This window comes from Scophthalmus maximus, chromosome 7 (genome assembly GCF_022379125.1).
Source record: "Scophthalmus maximus strain ysfricsl-2021 chromosome 7, ASM2237912v1, whole genome shotgun sequence".
Lineage (NCBI taxonomy): Eukaryota > Metazoa > Chordata > Actinopteri > Pleuronectiformes > Scophthalmidae > Scophthalmus > Scophthalmus maximus.
This window is the reverse complement of record NC_061521.1, coordinates 21658704-21674604: the sequence shown is the minus strand read 5'-3', so window position 1 is coordinate 21674604 and position 15901 is coordinate 21658704. Positions and strand designations below refer to the sequence as shown.

The window sequence follows — 15901 nt, the reverse complement described above, 5'->3', positions numbered from 1 at the left end:
TGACTTTCATGTGAAAGTAGGATAATTCAGAAGTATACATTTTATCAATATGTATTCAAATAGCATATATAAATTTCAACCGTATTTTGCCAGTAATTTACTCGTCATTTAAAAGCATCTTTGAATATCTTCAATAGCATTACATTAATAAAATGTATTAATAAGAAAAAGCAAACTTGAAAAATGTGCAACCCACTTTTATTCATTTATTAAGACATTTATTCAAAAGCAGATTGATTAATTGACTGATTGATTGATGTCCTGCAGTATATCAGCTTCTAAACCGTGACCATTCAAAGCATAACATTTGAAATAGCATCATTTTCTGATATTGCATTGAACACAGAAGTTTAACAGATGTCAAATGCCACTATATATTAATTTAAGGACGCTTTTGTTTGTTTGGGAAAAACTCTTTTCACAATCACGGCTTGTTTTGGTTGTTTTGCTTAACGCCGCGTTGCCGTTTTCGTATTTTGGCCCACACGGGACGCCGTAGTAGTCGGAAAGATGGCGACCGCAGCGCTGGTTCGCCGTCCTGCCAGTGTCCTTCCAAAGATTTCCAGTGAGTAACGTCTGAACAGTCGCTTGTACACACGCACATGTGTGTGTTAAGAGTGTAATATGTCATATTTGTACACCTGTGCCTTCCCGACACCGGCCCACATCTGGACCGCAACTCACGGGTTGAGTGACCTTTGCTAACCGTCTCGGCTAGCAGCCTGCTAGCAACGACTTCAGCTAGCTAGCAGCTCATATTTGGACCTATACTGTATTTTTAATGTACTCGGTTACAGTGATACCTGGATGTTGGCGTCGCTCTGTGGGACACATCACTGAATGATAAGGTTTAGTTGAGCCTCGGTCATTATCTATCATCCCCGGTGTGTTACCGTGACGTCTGTTACTGTCAACCTGTTATTACTAATATGACGGAACGACGCGATGGATCGATTATCCGTCTGTACAGTGAAACTGAGTTTGTTGACGGTGGCAGTCGTCATCCCCTCGCACAGTCCATGGTTTATGAATAGTTTGTAAAGTACCGTCCAGCATTTTTTAAGCTATATAATTACTCATGTCGTGCACACACGCATACAGACACAGACACACACGCACACACACACATACACACATACAGACATACACGCACGCATACACACACACACACACACACTCACTCACTCACTCACTCACTCACTCACTCACTCACTCACTCACTCACTCACACACACAGATACACAGAAACAAACAGAGACACACACACACACACACACACACACACAAAGACAGAGATACACACACACACAGAGAGACACACACACACATACTGAGCACTGTACTGGTAACATCACACTATTACTGGCTAGTTCCTCCCTTTGCTCAGAGTCATGGATGCCACAAGAATGTTTGAAACTTTCCTTTTGACTTTCTGCTCCACCTTCACTAGCTTGAGGTCCGTTATCATGCTGCTCTTGGTCGGCATCAGTGCTGGTCGGCTCCATGGATTCATGCTGTTCGTCAGGCTGCATTTGGTCCAGTGTTTTGGTCGAACTGTGTCTACTGCCGCCTCTACTCGCTGTTCTCGGCTGACATGAGCGGGAACCCAATGTGGTCTTTCTGCTGCTGTACCACATCGGCCCTCAAAGATTCAACGTGTTGTGCTTTCTGTGCCCACCTCAGTCGTATTGAGTGCTCATCCTATTATATTTGCGTCATATTTGCGTTTTGCAACTTTAGAGACTTTTGTCCATTAAATTTCAAGGAGACCTGGCACCAACAAAAAACACACACACACACACACACACACCAGATTACATTTCTTTCTCTATTCTGATGTTTGAAGCTCTTGATCTTCATCTGCATGGCTTTATGAAGATTTTAGATATGTTGTGAGGAGGACTGCAGTTTGTGCTGATGTTGTGTTGTATTGCATTAAAACTGAGGGGTGTATATTATTTGTCCGCCCCGTTGTATCAAAGAGGTTTTCATCCAAAAATGTGCAAGAAACACTTGCAAACAGTTTCATCCATACAAATTACAACCCATGTGAAAGTAGCTGCCTGTGTTCCGCTCCTTTTTGCCATAGGTAGCTGCTCCGCTGCTGTTTTGTCAGCCGCCTCCATCTCGACAGGTCAGCAGAGGAAGCTGCACAATGTGGTCATCTCCAAAGGGAAAGGAGGGCGCTCCTCTTCCAGCGGAATAGCGGCCACAGTGTTCGGTGCCACGGGGTTCCTGGGTCGATATGTCGTCAATAGGCTGGGTGAGTTTAAATGAGTAGCATAAATACTAATGTTAAGCTATACACACACACACTAATATTGACCTAATGTTCAGAAAACTTGGGTACTTTCATGAGCTAGTGCTTGTGGACATCACTGCAGTTTATTTACATGTTGAAGTTTGGCTTCTATAACTCAATAGAAGCAATACAATAGCCAACAAAGTAGTTTTCCTTTTTGAACTGATGATTCATAGATAGGTGATTGCATGTGTTAAATCTGCTGATCTGATTTGCAGGTCGGATTGGCTCTCAGGTTGTAATCCCTCACCGCTCTGACCAGTATGACATGATGTACTTCAAGCCCATGGGTGATCTGGGACAAATCCTTTTCATGGTAAGGATGCGCACTTCACAGACACGCCGGCGTCCTGCAGAAATATTGCAAACACAAAATGAATGCTCTACTCTCAAGAGCTATAAATGAAAATGCGAATTTGTTGTCGCTGTTTTGACTCGTCGTTGCAGGAGTGGGACGCCAGGGACAAAGACTCCATCAGACGGGCTATGGAGCACTCGAATGTGGTCATCAACCTGGTGGGCCGAGAGTGGGAGACGAGGTATACAGGATCTGATTTCTGTGATATTATTTTTCAGAAGAAGTTGTATTTTAATCCTCTCCTGCCAGGATACATGGTGACTCTGTGTTGTCATATTAACTTTAAATATGTTTTATTGCATTTTTTTAAGCTGATTTAAAAAAAATATATATATATATATATATATACTTATGAGGTGTATGTTGGAGGTCTTTGCTGTTTTGGCCTGTAAATTCACACGCAACCATTTTTCCCCCTCTCTCCGTGTGAAGGAACTTTCGCTATGAGGATGTCTTCGTTTCCATCCCTCAGCAGATCGCCAAGGCAGCAAGGGAGGCGGGCATCGAGAAGTTCGTCCACATGTCTCACCTCAACGCCGACATACGCAGCCAATCTAAGTACCTGAGGAACAAGGTGGGACCGCACGTCTGTCCGACTAAAGATAAAGAGACGGGAGCTAAAACCAAGCGTTTCAGACAGAGGCTGGATAGAGGACCTGCAGGAATTGTCTGAGGCCTGTCACCATAACGACATTATCGACTTATCGTGCGATACATGAATATGAAATCAACAATTTTTTTTTGACCTCAATAACAGCCACTGTGTCTACATGCGTGTTAGTTGACATAGCAATGAATGTCAACAACAGTCCAGCAAGTTTCAGCTGTTCTCATCGTCGTAAATCACTGGTTAGGTCTATAAAATGTGTATTTCGTAGTTTTTTTTCAAATGTTGGATATTATTGAGCTGGCTACATTAACATGTGAAGAAGGTTAATATGTTTAAATGCCTGTGACCATTGTGTGTGATCTTCCTTTACCACAGGCTGTAGGCGAGAGCGCAGTTAGAGACGAGTTCCCTGACGCCATCATCATGAAGCCTTCTGAGATCTTCGGCAGGGAGGACCGATTCTTCAACTACTACGCAAGTAAGAAGTAGTATGAGCATGTGCATGAATGAGACCGCGAGAGCAGACACGGACTGTGATCGACTAGAGTTCAGACATTTCAGCCTCTGTGTGACGGGAACGTGGCCGGTGAAAGATTCATGTGTGGCTTTTAATCCTCTTTCAGACATGCGCTGGTTCGGCAACGCTGTTCCACTCATCGCCCTGGGGAAGAAGACGGTGAAACAGCCTGTTCATGTGAGTTTGTGTTTAAAAAGACAGGGAGCTATTCTGATGTACAGTATTTTCAACTTAATCTTACTTGTTGAACAGTAACTGGTTACTAAGTAGCTCCACAGAGCAAATTCACAAGGATATGTTACACTTGAAGTAGCAAATACAGTGCCGACATTTTTGGCCACATGTCTGAATAAAATCCTCTTTTTAAATCCTGAAACTTTATAGCTTATGTCAATTTCACAGTTGTGGTATCTTCCCAAGTTCTGTTGGTTATAAACTCACATCCGCTATAGTCAAATTAACGTGAACTATAAAGCAAACCGTCTTAACTCTGGGTTTCAGTTTTCTGCCTTTAAAAAAATGTCTTATGTACAGCAACATGTTGACCCAGTCTCCTTTTGGACCCCGCTGTATATCAGATCTTGGGGGAAACCCCTGTTGCTGGAAAGAATGCACTAAAATCTGGACATTTTCCATAACCTTTTCCGTTTAGCACGTCATATGTCAACAGCAAAAAGAGTCTGAAAAACAGTTTGGGGCAGGATACTTGAGCGTATAGGAATATAACAACAAAAGCACTAATGTGAAACTTAAACAAAACAACAATATGAAAAAAATTTTAAGCTCATAATAGAAAAAAATACATATTTTATATATCTAGCATGGATTTAAAAAATGATACTTCATAATCACAATCAACATTACATAATACTCAAGTGGAACACATGTAATCGTATCTAAAGAACAAATCTGTTTGGATGTTACATTTTTTTTTAGTCTTGTAGTCTCGACCTCACGGTGTAACGAAACCAGCTCCCCTGTCCGTCTCTTCCCTCAGGTGGTGGACGTGGCCAAGGCGATCATAAACGCCGTGCGAGACCCTGACACCAACGGAAAGACCTACGCGATAGTCGGGTAGGTTTGAAAACACAAATAGTATAGATGTTCACATTTATAGCACAAGCTGTGTTAAGTTAACATAATCTGTACTGAGATAAATATCTAGATCTAGAGGAAATTGAGCGCAGGTCTACATGGTGATGACTTCCCTTAATATACTTGTTTTTTGTTGTTTTGTTGTTGTTTTTGTTGTTGCATAGCCCCAACCGTTACCTCCTTCATGACCTGGTGGAGTACATCTACGCCGTGGCACATAGGCCTTTTATGCCCTACCCATTGCCCCGTCCACTCTATCTGTAAGTTCCCATTGTTTAAAAGGATAAATGGACTGTAATTACATATTTACAGTACGTTTCACATTAACACACACATTCAGCACATCTATACGCAGCACTTTTTCTATGACACGTCATTCACACTCAGGGGGGGTCGTCTTGTTAGCGGACGGCCCACTTTTACCTCCTGAGCCACCGCCGCCTTGTTCCATCAATATTCTCCACTGTGCATAGCGTTCAATAACGTGCGCCACAGTGCACCTTTGTTTCCAGGGCCGCGACAAACGATCATTGTCATTATCGTGTTTCCCACAACCCCAAGATGATGTTTCTGTTTTGTCAACACATAAAATATATTAAGCTTACTGTCACAGAGGAGCAAAGAAACCAGAAAATATTCATATTGAAGAAGCCGGAATCAGAGAATTGTGATTATATTTTTTCATAACAACTACATGAACGGATTTATCGATTATCAAAATAGTGGGTGATTAATATAGTAATCGATTACGAATCGATTAATTGTTCTAGTTGTTTCCTGTTTCACTTTATGCAGAAATGTTTTTTAACACGTCATCTATGTAATTATTGTTTGTTTTTTCAGTTTTGCTGCAAAGTTTTTTGCAATGAACCCTTTTGAGCCTTGGACAAGCCCGGACAAAGTCGACAGGGTAAGAAAAAGACAAGATCTTGGATTGCGGAGCCTCCAATGCCTCTAATCGCGGCACTTTTTGTGCTTATTCCAGTCAATAAACATACAGGCCATAATTCTCTACTGCACTTTTATGTTTCCAGTTTCACATAACAGACATGAAGTACCCAGGACTTCCTGGTCTGGAGGATCTTGGAATCACTCCTTCGTCTGTGGAGCAAAAGGCGATCGAGATTCTGCGTCGCCACCGCCGATACCGTTACCTGGAGGCCGACCTGGACGACGCCAAGCCGGCAAACACCGTCAACTATTAATCCACCCGATGAGAAATGTCGCTGTCGATCAGGCAGTCAGAGGATGTCAGTACCTCTGCTTTGCCCCTTTTGTCAGTAGCTGTATTCTGTACATAAATTAAAAAAAGAAAATTATCCTTTCAGGGTTTCCTTGACTTAATTTTTTTTGTGTTGCGGATTGTTGTCATTTGATTTGATGTTACAGTTGCAGCGCTTCTGCATCTGAATTATGACTGTTGTTATTAATGAGCAGTGACCACAGGAGCAGTTTCACAAAGACGAATGAGGAAATAAACTGAAGTGTTGAGATGAATGAAGCTAACATAAATCGAGCGCTTTGTGGTAAACCAGAAGTGTCACAGCAATGTAGTCTCGTAAATGACAAAAACAAATGGAGTAGAGTAATGTGTAATGCAAGATTACATGCAATAACCAAAAAATAGATTCAACTGGGTATTGTGGCGGAAATCTTGATTTCCTTGAGAAATGAACAAATAATCATTCAAATAAAACAAGTTTGAATACAAGTCATATTTAATTGAATCAAAGTTGAGAGTACAACAGAGTCTGTTCAGCTGGTTCAGAGCTCCTTCGCCATGGAATGGTTCAGAGGTCTGACCCAGATCACACGGAAAGACATCTTAAATAGCCAGGCCAAGGCGGCCAGGTCACCAAGGAAGGTTGGCCTCATCATCTCCCTGAATCCTTCTTCCTGGCCCAAATGTCTTACTATACTCCTAATAAAACCAGCTGTTCATTAACCCCTTCTGAACCACACTTCCCTCATCTGCCCCTCTACCCCAGGCTCAACTAATTATTACATCTCGTAAACAGTCTTTCCCACATACCAGAAACACAATTTAAACAGAGTATATGTTAATACATGATTATGTGAGAAATTGACACCACAGGTATTATCCTTTTTAAGCAGTATTTTGTCTGCTCCTATGTCAACTTCTTCAAATTGTTGAAATCCTAATAAGGTATTGTACAGCTGCAAACTGAAAGATTGTAATGAAATAATAATTTGAAGGGACAGCTCAGTGATACTGAAGTGGGGCTGATCACCATCTCCATAAGGTAACATATTAACTATGCATAAGTAACTCATACAACCCCACTTCAAACTGCAGCGGACTGAACAGACTCTGAAGAAGCTTGGTGAGTAGCAGTTCAAACAACATTAAACAGTGGATTCAGAATTTCATAAGCTTTCAATTGTTGACGATGTATTTCAAGGAGGAAGACATGATGCCTTCATGAATCACTTCAGCACAGGGTAAAAAAAGGATTGTTATTGGTTAAATACATTAAATTTACATTTAAAATTAAAATAAATTACCTTAAAATGAAGAGACTGTGACGTTTATTGTCTTCCTGGTTTTAACACTATCTCGCATCTGGGCTGATGATTGGAACATTTTTTTTTTTTTCACAGCTCACCTTTTTATCGCATCACTCATTTGACAGTCAAAATGCAGCATGCACTCATTTCTTCTATGATGCCTTTGTTTGTCTCCAGAACAGGCTCAGCCTCAAACAGCATTTCATCATTTACCAACATGCTCACATTTGATCCACCCCATTAACATCAGTCATCTACATTGGCTCGTTTGGCGTACAAAATCATATATACCGTGAGCACAATTAGCATCATCTCTGTCTCTCTGTATATCACCTCCGTGTTTAATTATAGACTGATATTTATATTTTGCTATTTATGTTGTCAAGCTACACTGTTTCATTGTCTTAATAGGACGTCGATCTATTCTATTCTATGTGTAGAAGAGAGAGAGAGAGAGAGAAAATGATTAGGATTATTATTGTTCTTATATTGGAAACCCTTTGTTCATATGGTAAACTCCTGAAAAGCCTACAGAGAACACACACACCTGCATGCAGAGGTTGAGGTGCATTATGGGACTTGTAGTATCCAGCGGTTTTTGGAATCAACCACACAGGTGATTTGCCTCCGCTACTAATTAGAGACACCGGCTCCTCATCAGGAAAAAAAAACTCCCGTGTGTGTGTGTGTGTTGTGTGTTGTGTGTTGTGTGTGTCAGTCAGGTGAAGTGAGCTCAGTCACCGGTCGTCTCTTGTGTGTCTCTGTGTGTGTGTGTGTGTGCGTGCGTGCGTGCGTGCGTGTGTGTGTGTGTGTGTTGTGTGTGTGTGTGTGTGTCAGTCAGGTCGAGTGAGCTCAGTGACCGGTCGTCTCTTGTGTGTCTCTGTGTGTGTGTGTGTGTGTGTGTGTGTCGGTATGAGAGCGGCGGGCTGCTTCAACCGGGTGGTCCTGGCACTGTTCGGGCTCGGACTCGTGTACAACCTGGGCATGTTCCTGCGGGCGGGGGTCGAGCCGGAGCTGGACGCGCCGCGGGTGGTGAAGAGCCTCTCCGAGCTGCAGAAGAGCGTCAGCGGCATGTGTGAGTCAGAGAACCCGCCGAACCCTATGAATAAATACATATATATATATATATATTAAAACACATTAAGGAACAGCTTGGATGCAGACAATTTTTCTTGATTCATTGTAGAGCATATATATAATTGTGAAGCATAAACATTAGATTTTAAAAACGTTATATAACTTTATATAACTTTATATATATATACATATATATATATATATATATATATACGGTCAGCTGCGATATGCTTTGTAAATGGAAGACAAAGCAACTAAGACATTCAACAAAAATCTACTTTTTTTTATCATTATTGAAAATGCGCTATGGAAAAGAAAAAAACCCTGTTTAAATGACACAAACAAACAAATGAGGCCAGAGACCGTCTAAAAGATACGATGTGTTTATTAATTTATCAAGAAAAAACAACAACTGAATAGGCCATTGATCTAAAAACAAACAGAAAACAACAACTAAAATCTAGAGCTGCAACAGTGAATCGATCAGTAGTCAATTACTAAACGAATCGCCAAATATTTTGATAATCAATCGGTTCAAGTAGTTTTTATAAAAATAAAAGGTCAAAGTTCTCTTGAAATCTAATACTGAAATCAAAAGAAGACTTTTTGTTCACCACGCCCTGTGGCCCGCAGCTTTGGCACTATCACAGCTGTCATTAACGTCTCTCTGGGGTGACGTGTGTGATTGCTGACAAGAAACTGTCATATTTCTTTTTCAATGCAGTGGTGTTCACTGCACCCTGTTGAGATACCACTTTGGTACTGTCACCATCAGACCTGGTGTCTGCATCTCTCTCTGGGGCCACGCCCCGGTGTGTGAATGCACCCAAGAGGCATTGAGATCCCATCACATTATCAACATTGACCGCCGCATGTTGATTTTCTAATCATTTTTCTTACTATTTTGAATTGACTCGTTCTTCCTTGCCCTGCGCTCTCTACGCTCTGTTCATACCCAGCTTTAACATGCGTCATCCCAAGTGGATGGCTCTATAGGAGCCAGAGAGGCCTTGCATTTTTGTGTCTGTCATTTATATGGTCATTTGCAAACGGACAGCTCACTCAGCTTGGTGCTCTGATGCATCTCAAACAGAGGTTTTGCAGCCACAGCTCATTATCTGAGCTTCAAAGAAATGGAATGGGTTTACATTTTTGGGTTTGGGGTTAGCCGAAGTACAGTAGCAGGATCTAAACAGCTCTTAGCTTTTCTGAACTGTAGTTTTTACTCATGCTTTATTTGCAGAGTCATCGTTGGTGGTCGGTGGAGTTCAAAATTAAATATGCTTTTTAACTGTACAATATAACAATTGCCATTAAAACCATCAGGACCTTTCCTAATTGCTGGTAATGGGGAATTAAGCTTATTCAGAATAACACCCCTATTACAATTACTTCTCCCAGTTTCAAGTCAGAATTCTGAGAATAAAGACAGAATTCTGAGTTTAAAAGTCAGAAATTCGGAGGAAAAAAGTCAGAATTCTGAGAATAAAGTCAGAACTCAAAAAAAGAATTCATGTGTGGCCCTAATCCTCTTCTGTAGTCGTTGTGCTAGCAGATGATATATAAGCACTGTTTATATACATTTGAGGAACTTGTGTTGAGTAGAGCTGCAACTAACAATTCTTTTCATAATCTATGAATCCGTCGATTATTTTCTCTAATAATCGATTAGTTGTTTGGTCCATAAAATGTCATAAAATGGTGAAAAATGTCGATCGTGTTTTCCCAAAGCTCCAAGATGATGTTTTTGTTTTGTCCACACACCAGAGACATTTATTTCTCTGTGATATTATTATTTTTTCATTAGCTTTATTAAAGCCTGGGGTCAAATAAAATATTATACCGTTACATGGAATTTATCAAGAGAAGATGAAGATGAACATGAATCTCAATGGAAACACTGTATTGGATTAAATAAATTGGCAAATATTACTACATATAGCATATAGTAGCTGAATTCATATTCAGCTACTTGATAAAATGTTGTAAACACAAGAAAAAAATTTTAAATGCATTTTAATTCCATGTCTAGGGTTTTTTTTTTTTTTTTTTTTTTAAATGATCACGTCTCCGGCTCAATTTTGCTCACTGCCTGTCATCCTCTGCTGTCGAATTTGTACCAGACGATGTACTGCGAGCTTTCGAGCAGAAGCAGGACGCCATGCAGAAGATGCTCGAGCACGACAGAGACACACACAGGAAAGCTGCGGAGGTCCAGAAGCAGCCGCCAGAGCAGATCGAGCAGCCCGAAGCGAAGAAGATCCAGGAGCCCAAAGAGGCGCCCAAAGCGGAGAAGTCCAAAAAACTGTACCCCGACTCTGCCCTGTTCAAAGAGTGGGGGGACAACTTGTCCGAGGACGACCAGAGAGAGGCTGAGGGTCTGTTCAAGAAGTACGGATACAATGTTTTCCTCAGCGACCGCCTGCCTCTGGACCGAGCTCTTCCAGATACGAGGGATCCAAGGTACAACCGTCAACGGTCACATGAAAGTTCAAAGAAACCCTGTATTTATATCCTTCGACTGCACGAGGCTCGTGACCTCCACCGAGGAAGTTGTGAAATTGGTTCTGTTTGTCTGTTGGTTTTTTAGCACGACTATCTCATTAAGTTATGTTTTTATTTTCTTTCTTTAGAAGATAGGCCTTGACCATGGTTACAGGTATCAAGGTCTGGATGCAGGAATTATTTCACGGATTCTTTACCATTGCTGAGACATTTTGAGTCATATCTTCACAAATGTATAAGCATTTAAAAAAATATGTGGGTCAGACGGAGATCGGGAATACAAGTTCTTAATGTGAAACGGCATGTGCGTGGGGGACTGTACTCCCTGAGCGCACTTTTGTTAGCAAAGCATTTACCCAACTTTCTAATGGACACAGTTGTCTGTTTTTTTTATCAAAAAAATCCTTCTGTTTCCTCGTAGGTGTGTGAAGAAGACTTATCCAAAAGACCTGCCAACTCTGGGAGTTGTGCTGATCTACCTGAATGAAGCCCTGTCTGTGATCCAACGGGCCATGTGCAGCATCATCAACCGCACCCCCAAGAACTTACTGAAGGAGATAATATTGGTGGACGACAGCAGCTCTAATGGTAAAGCAAGAGCTCCTCGAGTACTTATTGGCTGCACCGATATTTGAGGCAGCTGATTAACAACAACAAAAATTTCCCAAAAGTATTTATTGTAGTGAAATGCAGACTATAGTTTGTAAATCTTTGGCTCCTTCTCTGTATTCAAGTTCTGCTGCCTCGCGTTCTAGCAAACGCTGTCGCAGTCTTTTCTAAATTTGCACCGATAAAATATACAGTTGCCACGATCCACTTTCATTTCAGAGGACCTGAAGGGCAACCTCGACGGCTACGTGAAGTCGATCGAGCAAAAGAACCCGACTCTCCGCGTCACTCGAGTGAGGCACAACAAGCAGCAAGGACTCGCGTTCGCCAGAGCCTCCGGGTGGAGAGCCGCGACCGCCGACGTGGTGGCCATCCTGGACGCGCACATCGAAGTCCATGAGATGTGGTGAGAACTCAGCTAAAATACCTTCAAAAAGTTCTTTATTTTTTGTTCAAGCCTACCACCGGCGCTGACAATAACACAGGATTTAGTTCAAGGATGGATTATCTCTACTACCCTAACTATTGGAGTTACATTAGAAGTCAACACATTGAAGAAGATTGAAAAGGACGAAAATGGCAATTGCAGGACAAGAATGCATAGACATAGTCAGAATCGTCTCTTTGGAATTGCGGTTCGAAAATGAAAGCACTTAAAGTCTCTTCGTCCTCGTTAAAATGTGTTCGCAATAGCCAGTTGACCGATCCGTCCTCCTGACGAAAGATGAATTAAGGAAGTCCGTCTCTCCTCCCTGCCCCCCACATGTAGGGCCGAACCCCTGCTGACTCAAATCAAAGCCGACCGAACAGTGGTGGTGTCCCCCGTGTTTGACCGGGTCAACTTCGATGACCTCAAGGTCATCCAGTACTTAGCGTCGGCGCACGCCTTCGACTGGGCTCTGTGGTGCATGTACGAGGGTTTTACGCCCGAGTACTACAAGCTCAACGACAGCTCACTGCCCGGGAAGTAAGTCAAGTGAAGTCAATCAATATATTTGCCACAGTCTTGTTAATTTCATTGTAGATTATGTGCTATTCCTGATGATTGAACAGCTTTACAGTAGTAGTGGTTTATTGTATAAAAGATTGCTTTTCAATGACCCAGATCGTTTTTACGGCTTTTTTTCTTTCTCTTGAGGAGTCCATCCGTAATGGGAATCTTTGTGGCCGATAGGACGTTCCTCGGAGAAATAGGAGTCCTCGATGAAGGAATGAAGGTGTACGGCGGAGAAAATGTTGAGCTGGGAATTCGTGTGAGTAAACTTCACCTTGACTTGACACTTGATCCTTCGCCTGACGGTACAATCCCAGTTGCAGCACGACGGTTTGCCCGATCGTGTTACAAACAAAGAAATGGAATGGGTTTACATTTTTGGGTTTGGGGTTAGCTGAAGTACAGTAGCAGGATGTAAACATCTAAACAGCTCTTGGCTATTCTTGACTTACACATGCTCTATTTGCGGAGTCATCGTTGGTGGTCGGTGGAGTTCAAAATTAAATATGCTTTTTTTTTTCTCTCGTTAAGGTGTGGACATGTGGAGGCAGTATTGAAGTGGTCCCTTGCTCCAAGATCGCCCACATCGAGAGGAACCACAAGCCCTACATGCCCGACCTGGCCCCCGCCATGAAGAGAAACGCCCTGAGGGTAGCGGAAGTCTGGATGGATGAATACAAACACAACATCAACTTGGCTTGGAACTTGCCATTCGAGGTACCTCAAAATGTAGCCAAGAAGAACAAGAACCACGCCAAGATTAATATTCATGAGTTCGCAGTCAAAAGATTTCCTTAGGCAGTTATGTAGGTTATGAGTGACACTGGATGTCTTTTGAGTGCTTTAACCAATGGGCAAAGTAATGAATATATCTGTGGTCATATCACAAACGAATAATGCCAAATTCTTTGCTTTTGCAGAATCACGGGATTGACATCGGGGATGTCTCTGAGAGGAAAAAACTGAGAGAAAGGTTGAAGTGTAAACCTTTCAAATGGTACCTGGAAAACGTGTATCCCAAACTGGATCCCTGGGGAGACCTAGTTGCATATGGAGGAGTAAGCTTAGTTTGATCCATTGACTTGCCCCCACCCGCCATCATGTTCGATCAAGTTGGACTGAAAATAATAATGAATTCCCCCTCTGACAGATGAAGAATCTTGATGCTGACATGTGCTTAGACCAAGGCCCAGTTCCAGGTCACACGCCTATCGCCTACCACTGCTACTACTACGGACCACAAGTAAGCGACGCCGCTAAGGGATGTTTGTAATCGGAAATCTGGGGTGCGGTCGAATTGTTAAATTTGCTTAGGAAGTTTCCTAAATCTTAAAGTGACCCAGACGTATTTGATCGGCAGACATGATGAGAGCTGTTTGGATTCTTTAAATGCATAGGAAAGGAGCTTCTGCTTCCTTTCCTGTCTCCTTTAGCAAAGGCTACACTGGACCTTCCTACGTGAGAGTAAGGAGATAAGGACGCCCCACAATTCATTGCGGCAGCGACGCGCCATGCACGAACGTAAACGACTCAATCTGAAGTAGAAATAGAAGAAGAGTGTGAATGTGACCCAGAAGAGATGCACGTCATCATGTCAGTTACTGTTACATATGAATCATTTACATCTGATGTCACATGGTGGTAAAACACACTGAAACATGCTGATGGAGCCGCTGGGGTTTTTGCAGTCCATCTACGAAAATTTGATGACCTAGTTTAGTGAAAGTCGAGTTGGATTCTCCTAGCATTCTCTTTTCTTAAGTCCTATGAGTCCTCCCTTTACACCTTTCCTTGACCTCATGAGGTTTTCCACTGAGGTCAAGGAACAGTAGATACGAAGGACAGTTCCACCACACCCCTGATCTTACCCTCGTCGTTGACTTATTAAACTGCCCGTTCTGCTTTCTGACCAATTTGTATATTTAGATCGCATATTACCGGACGACTGGTGAGCTCTACATCGGAAACATCAAGTCCCACAAGTACAATGACAACCGGTGTATGACAGATGTTGGCAATAAAGAAACTGAACCTGGCCTCTACAACTGCAAAGAGGCAATGCAGAAAGGAATGGGCGTATACTGGGACTTCACTCAGGTACGACAAGATAAAGTGTTAATTAAAACCAAGCGTATGACTGTCCCAGAAGTTGTCGCGAGAGGAATATCCATGTGAATAAAACGGCCGACAAAGTGTCAACTGTATGACTCGTAGTTACTTCTCTTTTCCAGGGCAAAGAACTGAAGAATAGACAGACAAAACGATGTCTGGAGATCAAAGATTCCAAACTCCAGATATTGGAATGCTCTGGACAAAGATGGGAGATCCAAAACGTAATCAAAACCTTTTAAAGTGTCCGTGTGGGGAAAAAAAATAAAGGGGAGCACTTCTCGGGTCATAGGTCAGTGGACGAAACCGGCCGAACTCGTAAGATGTTCCCAAAGAAAAAAAAGTAAATGAAATGTGACCACCATTATGACTGTATTTAATTGTCTTATGTGGGATAAATCTTAAATGAAATGTATTGACTTTACCCTGAAAAACTGATCTTTTGTCTCACAATTATTTTCATTATTAAAATATGTCTGGGTTTTTTTTTTATCTTTAATCTTGGCTCTTCTGTGTTCAGCTCTGCTGACCAGGTATGAAGAGCAACACTGTTACAGTATACAAATGCTAATACCATGGGAATAAAAAAACCTGTCATGTAGGCTTTGTATAGTTGTTGTTGCCGTTTTGGCAGCAGTGGCCATTAATCAAAAGACATCACGGAAAGACGTTACAGATGGCTACAGATTGTCTGCTGTGAATCATTCAAAGAATTTGGAGAGGGTGTGGTGTCCTTCGACATTGCTGTCCTCCGTGTTTTAAGGTCGGCCATGCCCCTCTCTCTCTCTCTCTCTCTCTCTCTCTCTCTCTCTCTCTCTGTCTCTCTGTCTCTGTATCTGTTTTGGATCAGCCACACCTGTAAACCTGTTTTTTCTTTCTGCCTTTTCTGAAATTGTGTTTCATTTGTAATCTGTTAATCATTTATCTGATAATACATGTCACTTAATTGTTTCTGTTTCTGGCCACTTTAGTTTAAATTTACAAAGGTTTTGAATGAACTGTTATGTAACTTCCTGTGTAATAAATGAAATTTAATTTCCTGGAGGGGATCAAGGGGGGAATTTGGGAATACAGTTGATTTATAAAGTCAGAAGCAGCACCTCTATAATTCACATTAGCATATGAACTACATCATACATGAATCCATAAAGACGTGTCCGGTTTCCCTTGTGATGAAATGTTTTATAGAATTTTCA

General features: G+C 41.8%; 2 protein-coding genes across 2 annotated transcripts; both read left to right on the top strand.

Moving 5' to 3' along the window:
* The first annotated feature begins 420 nt into the window (after window positions 1–420).
* On the top strand, window positions 421–6207 carry ndufa9a (NADH:ubiquinone oxidoreductase subunit A9a). Its single transcript, XM_035642993.2, has 11 exons — window positions 421–565; window positions 2090–2263; window positions 2521–2618; window positions 2750–2841; window positions 3093–3234; window positions 3646–3748; window positions 3894–3964; window positions 4785–4861; window positions 5047–5142; window positions 5726–5792; window positions 5917–6207. The coding sequence occupies exons 1-11, from the start codon at window positions 511–513 to the stop codon at window positions 6085–6087; spliced, it is 1146 nt and encodes a 381-aa protein (XP_035498886.1). The 5' UTR covers window positions 421–510; the 3' UTR covers window positions 6088–6207.
* A 1934-nt stretch (window positions 6208–8141) lies between these two features.
* Window positions 8142–15745, top strand: LOC118315585 (probable polypeptide N-acetylgalactosaminyltransferase 8). The gene is made up of 11 exons (XM_035642992.2): window positions 8142–8486; window positions 10612–10951; window positions 11415–11581; window positions 11822–12008; window positions 12372–12569; window positions 12741–12855; window positions 13128–13313; window positions 13517–13654; window positions 13747–13839; window positions 14523–14693; window positions 14828–15745. The coding sequence occupies exons 1-11, from the start codon at window positions 8324–8326 to the stop codon at window positions 14945–14947; spliced, it is 1878 nt and encodes a 625-aa protein (XP_035498885.1). The 5' UTR covers window positions 8142–8323; the 3' UTR covers window positions 14948–15745.
* Window positions 15746–15901: the final 156 nt, after the last annotated feature.

What these genes read in the sequence shown, in the direction of transcription:
- ndufa9a (XM_035642993.2), top strand. Translation starts at nt 511, where the DNA reads ATGGCGACCGCAGCGCTGGTTCGCCGTCCTGCCAGTGTCCTTCCAAAG. An exon ending in GGCCGAGAGTGGGAGACGAG is followed by an intron (nt 2,842 to 3,092) that starts GTATACAGGATC and finishes CTCCGTGTGAAG; the next exon opens with GAACTTTCGCTATGAGGATG. An exon ending in TTGCCCCGTCCACTCTATCT is followed by an intron (nt 5,143 to 5,725) that starts GTAAGTTCCCAT and finishes TTGTTTTTTCAG; the next exon opens with TTTTGCTGCAAAGTTTTTTG.
- LOC118315585 (XM_035642992.2), top strand. Translation starts at nt 8,324, where the DNA reads ATGAGAGCGGCGGGCTGCTTCAACCGGGTGGTCCTGGCACTGTTCGGG. An exon ending in CTTGGAACTTGCCATTCGAG is followed by an intron (nt 13,314 to 13,516) that starts GTACCTCAAAAT and finishes TTGCTTTTGCAG; the next exon opens with AATCACGGGATTGACATCGG. An exon ending in GCTACTACTACGGACCACAA is followed by an intron (nt 13,840 to 14,522) that starts GTAAGCGACGCC and finishes TTGTATATTTAG; the next exon opens with ATCGCATATTACCGGACGAC.